This window comes from Pavona decussata, unplaced genomic scaffold (genome assembly GCF_977016875.1).
Source record: "Pavona decussata unplaced genomic scaffold, jaPavDecu1.1 SCAFFOLD_166, whole genome shotgun sequence".
NCBI lineage: Eukaryota > Metazoa > Cnidaria > Anthozoa > Scleractinia > Agariciidae > Pavona > Pavona decussata.
This window is the reverse complement of record NW_028145577.1, coordinates 465,420-473,146: the sequence shown is the minus strand read 5'-3', so window position 1 is coordinate 473,146 and position 7,727 is coordinate 465,420. Positions and strand designations below refer to the sequence as shown.

The following is a 7,727-nucleotide window of genomic DNA, read 5'->3' as shown; positions in this document are numbered from 1 at the left end:
ATCCAGCGTTCTTGGAAAATAACTAATTAATCCTAATGTATACGTACGTACCGACGGCTAATAACAATACAACAAACAAAACAATAACAATATAGACTTATATAGCGCCAAATCAATAATTATTCATGGCGCTTTACAATAAAAAATGCAAAAAAGAAGGAAAGAAAAAAAGTCAAAAACTAAGTTATCAAAAAACAGGTTATTTACTTTTAAAAGAAGAAATACAAAAATCATTATTTAAAAGTTTTCAAACGGGTTTTGAACATATAACCCAAGAGTTATATGATCATTTTTCCTTGTAAACTTGATTATTCTAGCTGCAACATTTTTAAAAGATTGCAATCTGGACAGGAGATACATAGGAATTCCATACAACACAAATGACGGATAGATATTATGGATTGCTATAATACGTTTCTCCTGATATAATGTGCTGCTATACGTCTCAAGGATAATGGTTGTAAACATACTTTAAAATAGAATATGGCGAATCCCTTGACGTATGCTAGAAAGGTATAACGCTTTTTACGTCATCTAGAAAAAATAGGATCCCTTCATTCCATTGCAATCTCTATCACAACGAAATTTGTGCTTTTAGACCTCAATGATCTAAAGTTCAACCCAAGCCGGGGAGAAAACTCACGCAATCCAAGATAAACGCTATTAAAATAGTATGACCAAAATTGCACGAATGAAAATTTCTTCAGCTATTTTAAAACAAATCGCCTTTATTTTAGTCATATCGTGAATGGCCAAAAAATGAAGAACCTTTTTTTTTTATTTAAGGTGTCCAAATCGTTATACATTTTGTATGTTTATAACAAAGTAAAGGAATTAAGTTTACCGCATGAAAAACGAACAAGAAAAACTCTCCCATAAAAAAAATGTTCTAAGAATCATCCTTGTAAATTGTTAGCATTATTCAAAATTTGTTCTATCATACTGTCACACACCTTACCACAACTGAAGAAATGTAATAACTCTGACTGCCAGGGTAGGTCAGTAGGGACCTTGCAGTAAGCGCTCTTAGTTTCATCAAGACCAGGTTTTAAATCTCACACCAATAGAAAGCCGGATTCATTAATGGCTAAACTCCTACATTGCCATTTAAAATGTCTGCTCGTGTAATGTTAATCCTACTTTGAACAGTTATAAATGTTTTCTTAAAGCTCTTCCTTAATCGTTTTTATGCCGCTTTTTTATATCTAGGTGTTAACAAAATTTTATTAAGGGTAATTCAGTGGGATTCGATGATTTAACGCCTGATCTCAATCTTTACCATAACTGTACCATTATCCTTCATGTACTGCGGTGAGCAGACCAACTGAATCGGAGCAAAATTTTGATAGCCATACAAGTTGACGACGTCTGCGGCTCTGGGTTTCTGAAACGATGCCAGGTTTGGTTTTGCCAGAAAAGTGCCACTGATGTGATTACGGAATGCTGCATCCCTTGTGCTTACATCCAGAATCGAGAGGGAGATTCGTCCGGTAAAGGGCCAATCCAGGAGGTCATCATGCTCTCCCGGCATCAAGCGAACACACAACGCCAAGTATCTTCTAGTTCCCTCATTTATGCCGTTCGGGTAGATACGCATGCAGAACTTGTATCCGTCCAGCTGGGTGTGAATGGGAGGACTCTCTAATGATGCTATCTTCCTATCGCATGCATCCTGAAGGAGGCGGGGGAAGTCTAAGATACGCCAAGTGTAGGTCCCATTACACACACGCCCTTCAGTTAAAGGAGGCTCGGGTGGACTTGACCTGAAAGTTAAGTGGGTCATCAATCACCTGAACCAAAAAATGTAGCGAGAAGCTTCAAATCACAGAGCCTCTTTTCTTTCTCGTAAAAATAGCTTTCATTACTCACGTGTGTATTAACTTGTTTAACACTTAAGAGTTAGATTTTCGTATTTTCACGTATTCGGTGGCACAAGTTTAAACAATAAATATGATCGTTTGCATGCCGTCGGGTAAGGTATTTGTTCGTTTCATTTTCCAGACTGTCTGATTAAATGAAAAGTTACCTTAATAAATGATTACACTACTTCTTTATTTTTGCCAAATAATTCGCTTGTGGAACAATTAGAGATATTTTTGCACATGTGGTGTTCATTGCAAAGTGTGTAAGGATGTAAAATTCTGTGTACGTTCTTGGAGAAGGAGCTTGTTTGAAGAGAGCTTCTCATCGGAGAGCATTGCCAGGGAGAATAAAAGCAACAGCTGATGATTGCTTGCACGACCAAGCTAACGGTCTGAAACAGGTTAACTGAGTCGAAAGTCCATTACTTTACACCATTGGAGGGCGGTCGGATGTCTGTGCTTAGATTTTGGAGATTGACCGTCATCATTAATATCTCCTCATCATCATCATCACCATCATATAATGTCGATCATTATTTTGGTGGCTTGAGGCGAAAATAGTAACAAGGGAAAACCTTTACTTATAAAAATACCAATCCCCTGCTATTATGAAAGTAAACAAAAAGCACGCATAGCCCAAATTCCCGTAGTGGTTGAACAGGGCTGTCGCGTTAGCTACGTAGCACCTACCTATTTATAGGGTGCTGTTGGGCTGCACTACACGTGAAGGTATACCCAACTGGCCCAGTAGTGTTTGTTTCCTGGATTGGGTACCTTTCTCCACCTATCTCGAGATTTGACCCACGATACATATCCCGAGCCAATGGTTCATCGTCTCCTGCAGACCCGAAGCCCCCTCTTGGGTGCACACCATTCAGATACTGGGCTCTTCGCTCTGCGTCTTGCCTGCTCTCTCTAGCAAGCTGCCGGTGGTACAAGGGGATCTCCTGCATTGGCCCCAAGCTCATCCCCATCAACATCCTTGGAGCGATAATAACTCCCCCACGTGCTTGCCTCATCCCTGCTGTATAGAGCCTATGTCCCACTGACTGCTGTGGCAGCTCCTGCACTTCACCTTGAGACATTCCAGCTTCCATCAGTTCCATCAACCCATTTGGATACTGTGGAACGCCATTGACATGACCTCCGAAGCCCTGTTCTGTGGTTTGCTCTTCCAACAGTTGTTCGCGTACGTTAATTGGATGAGTCGCATGGTCTCTTACTTCACCTCCTACTGCCTGCTGACCAAAAAAGGTACTAGCTTTAAACAAAAATTTCTAGAAACAAATGGTTTTAATAGGAAACGTACCTCTCGAAGATTTGTAACCGGGAACAATAGCTCATTTAACAGTTGTATTGGAAGTGAGGCGGGGGTGACCTTTGTTTGACACAAACCTTATTGCTTATCATATGAAGATCATGCTGTTCTTATGCTAACTAGTTTGCATTTACATATGAAAAGCAATGAAGTTTGTGTCAAAACAAGGTCACCCCCGGCCTCGCTTCCAATACGTGGCCAACCATAAAATGGCCTATTGGGGGTATAAGAGAGTACACAAGCAATTGAGTAAAAATTCAAGCTGGCACCAACTACTAGCTTGGAAAAGCTCTAATTAGTTAAGCACGGTGCCTACTTTTGTTACTGCGCATACGCTCTGTGCATCTCGAGATGATCGGGTTTCCATTGGGTGCTGCCTACTAATACAGGGTTATTTTTGCGCGGTTTAAAACTATGTAGAGAAAGCAGAACTTGGCAAGTGCTCTTGGTATCCAAAAAGAAAATTGGGGGTGGCCATGCATTTCTCAGTGATAATAAATTTTCAATTTGGGGAAAAAGTGCCATATACTGCTTTGTATTTTGGCACTTTTTAAAAATCATTGCTGCTTAACTATCTCTTTAAAAAAATGCATGGTTACCCCAATTTTCTTTTTGGATTCCACTAGCCCTTGCTTAGCTTGGGTTTTCCCGCCTAGTCATAAACTGCCCCAAAATACTTCTTAATTAGTAGGCACCGTCCTTAACACCTGTTTGATGCGCCATCGGGCTCTACTGGCAGCGAAACAATCAACTGGCTTTAGACCGTTTAGAATCGATCCTGCGCAAAATTCATGCAGGTGACGATGAACGACGTCTCTAGTATGTCACCGGTCTACATCAGACGAAAGAAAGAATTATTAGATTCTATCCGGTCAATTCGCCTGCACAAAATATTATTTCCATTTAACTTGCATTGTCAAAAAGGAGCATTTTTACTCAAATCATGACAGGCTGGGAAGATTCAAATTTCACAGAAATTATTCATCTCTTCAACCTTAGTTTACTGTTAGTACTACAGGCCTAGCTTTCGGCTTCCACGGTCATTGATGTTTGGGGTTTTTATATTAAGGATAGAAAATTCACCGGACGCGTAGGAAGAGAGCAAGGTCACATTGTTCATCTTTTTTTTTTAATCAGCGAGTACTAACTTGTACAGTCAATTTAGCTTAAATTTATGGTACAAAGATGTGCCTTTTGTTCAGGCAAGTTGGTAGAAAATGGTATAAAATGTTTAAATTTTCTTACCCCAACTTCTGACTCTGGATCGTTGTTGATAGGAGATCTTTCAACTGGATCACTTTCCCTGTTTAAAGTAAGTAGAACATACTTCATTTACACTTGTGAATAACAAAACAAGTGTCTTGTTTAACATAAAATTGATACAAAGGGAATTAGTTGTTGGCAATTAGTTACTTCTTAAAGTGCCCCTAACCCTTCAATTTGTTTTCTTTTGGTAGATTTCCATATCTTTCAAGAACTCATTTTCAAAAAAAAAAAAAAAAAAAAAAATGAGAAATATTGAATCCCTTTTTTTTGCGAGCGCTAGAAGTGAAGACAGTCTTGTCGATATTTTCACCTATCGTTCACATTAGTCCCCCACTCGGCCAAATAAGGACATTGTGCAAAAATATCCGAAGATTCGCGGTAATGCTTCAATTGTAAACAGAGAAAACGGTTGAAAAATGTGTGGTTTTTGGATGCAGCAACTCTCGAAATGTAGAGAAAGAAATTAGCATGCATAAGAATCCTTCTGAATCCTTCTGGTGTCCTTTTTCTTACGTCACAGCTAAGAAAGTGTCAAATATCGGACGCTTCTCATTGGCTCGTTCCTAATGAGCCCACGAGACAAAAATTTGTCCAGCGGGGCTTAAAACTATTAGCGCTCGTAAAATAAAAAGGATTCAATATTTCTAAAAAAAAATTTTCGAAAATGAGTTCCTCACAAATATGGAAATCTACCAAAAGAAAACAAATTAAAGGGTTAGGGGCACTTTAACGGAAACGTTTCATAAAAATTGAATACGCTCATGACTCTGCAGGCTGCTATAGGCGCCGACAGTTCGGGGTCCCATTCACCCCTCTTGCCTCTTTAACTAGCTGACGTTATTGTAACATGCCAACCAAGGACAACCAAGTTCAACTCCTAGGTTCCTCGCGCGCTGTAACTGAATAGTCGACCTGGCTCCTGTTGGTTGGGTTTTAAGACATGTTATTTCCAATTTGACGTGTTTGTTTGTTTGTTTGTTTGTTCCTTGAATGCTCGACCTCACATGCAGGCTGTATATATTTAACCCTTTGAGCCCTTGGAGTGATCAGCATCAACTTTCTCCTTGTAATATCAACGCTCATGGTATCTCTGAGGTCATGAGAATTAAGGATATGGTCTCCCAAGTGAATTTTCTTCATATTTTAATATCTTCTCCCCAGTATGGGGACAAGACGGGATAATTTGTTTTTTTGATATAAGGAGTTAAAGGATTAAACTCCTTGTGTAAACAAAAAAAAAATGTTTTGCTTTTAGTCGACAGAAAACAAGAATTATCATTGGTCTTTGACACATAGTGAAGCTTTGTTGGTGTCTGGAAAAACACGACAAAATTTCAATATATGACTGAGATTTTGGACAAATTGAGACTTTTTTCCTGGAGGAACAAAGCACGCGATATGGGACCTGGATGGTTGAAACAGGAAATTGCGAATCTCATCTAAAGGGAAAAAGGGCTGAAACAAATCGCCGGTACTGATTCGAAAAGGAACCCCTTGTCATGGCGTTGCTGCTTAGCTAGCCATCGTCCTATCACAAAATCGGTATGTTTGAAAGCTGCAAGAAAATTTCTCTAAACCAGCTTTTGCTCATTCTCCTTGTTACTTCGTTGCTCGTCGTTCCCCCGGCTTTCACCTTCGGCCCACATCCAGCCAACTACGTGTTGAAAAGGCGACATTTTCTGACTAGATATTTATGCTCAGTTAAATGATGATGATGGTGATGATGATGATGATGATGATGATGATGATGATGATGATGATGATGATGATGATGTTTATTTCCCATGGCTTAAGATACGTAAATTGAGCAATAGTTAATAAAGTTGACATTGGGAAATAGGGAGGGGAGCTAAATAAATAACTCATGCGGGCAGTGTATCAAATGTTAAAAAAAGAAAAACACTCTTAAAATTGCAACAAATTATAAAATGGCAAATGTTCGTGTCAAGATCGGTGAAAGTCGGTTTAGTATGCACGATTTCTGGGGATAGGAGAAATTTTATTATATCTCTGTTAAAGGCAAATACAGAACCCTCAATGGATGAAGAAATGATGTTGCAATTACCGATTTTCTTTTTTTCTTGTGGAACAAATTCCATAATTTATTATGTTAAAATTTTGCGCTGTTTATTTGAATTCCTTGTATTAAGGAAACCAGTGTTGCTATTTTTAATACAGAGGTCATTGAATTAGGGAGCAAGAGTCTTGTCATTTAGGCTATAACTGAGAGTGCCTATTAAAAGATCATTTATTTCTTGCGTGTTTTGCAATCACAAATCCTTTAACAGAGAGAAAGATGGCGCGGTGTGCGCTGAAAACTTATAATTCTTGATATTTTCTTTTGTAGTTTGAATAATTATTCGGGCCTTGTTGTACTAAATTGAATAATAACCGTAATAAAACACTTCCTGTCGCACGCATTGTAAAGTTAATTGCGGGGAATCCCCGAATATTATTTCTCATTCTAATTGGCTGGTTATTTTGAATTGTGTCAGTTAAGATGCTTGGCTTACGCGTCATCTGCTGTTTGTAAAAGCAGCGTTTTCATTGGATAAAATTGAGACAATTTGACAAACCGTGACCATCAATTTCGTGTATCACATGCCAGGTCCGTGCATCGCGGTATTACAGTACAAGCCTTTAATGCATTTTATAGGGAACGAAATTATATCAGACGCTCTCGACAAAAAGGTTGTATTCTTCCACATTCTGCAACATAGCTTTCTATTCAGTCGGTTTGCATCAACAGTTGAGGATCAATGCTTAAAAACGAAAAGAAAGCAACAGTTCAAATGTTGGGTTTATATGCGAAATGTATCGCCTCGGCTAGTTTGGATTCTCCATATAAAATTGCAAGGTAGAGGCATTTCTTGGAAAGGAAATTCAACAGGTTTGAGCGACAAGATGGGACTCACTTAATGGACATATTACGAAATTCACTACGTGGTGTCTCGCTGGATGTCATGCATTGAACTGTGATGTTTCCCTACATCTTAAAGCTTATCGCTGGATCAATGAATCGTGCGTTATGCTTCATCAATAAGCTTCCCTGTTTTAAGGAAATATTATAGTACCGATTCCTTTTAATTCAAGTTGAACATCAGTTGAGTAATATGGACGGTTCAAAGGGACAAATCTTCAAGGGAACAATTTCCTTAAACAAGTATGTGAATATTCATTTATTTACAACTTATTTTTTCTTACTTCAACTGCAACAAATTAGCATTGCTGTTGAGGTTAAGCCTACACTAGTCTGTTATCAATGACTCAGTAGCGTAATC

General features: G+C 38.6%; 1 protein-coding gene across 1 annotated transcript; it reads right to left on the bottom strand.

Annotated features, from left to right (window-relative positions):
• Nucleotides 1–244: 244 nt before the first annotated feature.
• On the bottom strand, nt 245–4,512 carry LOC146464266 (uncharacterized). The gene is made up of 3 exons (XM_085130018.1): nt 4,426–4,512; nt 2,553–3,100; nt 245–1,763 (listed from the first exon to the last, which is right to left on the bottom strand). Exons 1-3 carry the CDS (start codon nt 4,510–4,512, stop codon nt 1,256–1,258), a joined length of 1,143 nt encoding a protein of 380 aa, XP_084986144.1. The 3' UTR covers nt 245–1,255.
• Between the last annotated feature and the right edge of the window lie 3,215 nt (nt 4,513–7,727).

Coding starts and splice junctions, on each gene's coding strand:
- LOC146464266 (XM_085130018.1), bottom strand. CDS start 4,512: ATGAAGTATGTTCTACTTACTTTAAACAGGGAAAGTGATCCAGTTGAA. Junction 3,101..4,425: donor ATCCAGAGTCAGAAGTTGGG/GTAAGAAAATTT, acceptor TTTGGTCAGCAG/GCAGTAGGAGGTGAAGTAAG. Junction 1,764..2,552: donor CAACAGCACCCTATAAATAG/GTAGGTGCTACG, acceptor CTTAACTTTCAG/GTCAAGTCCACCCGAGCCTC.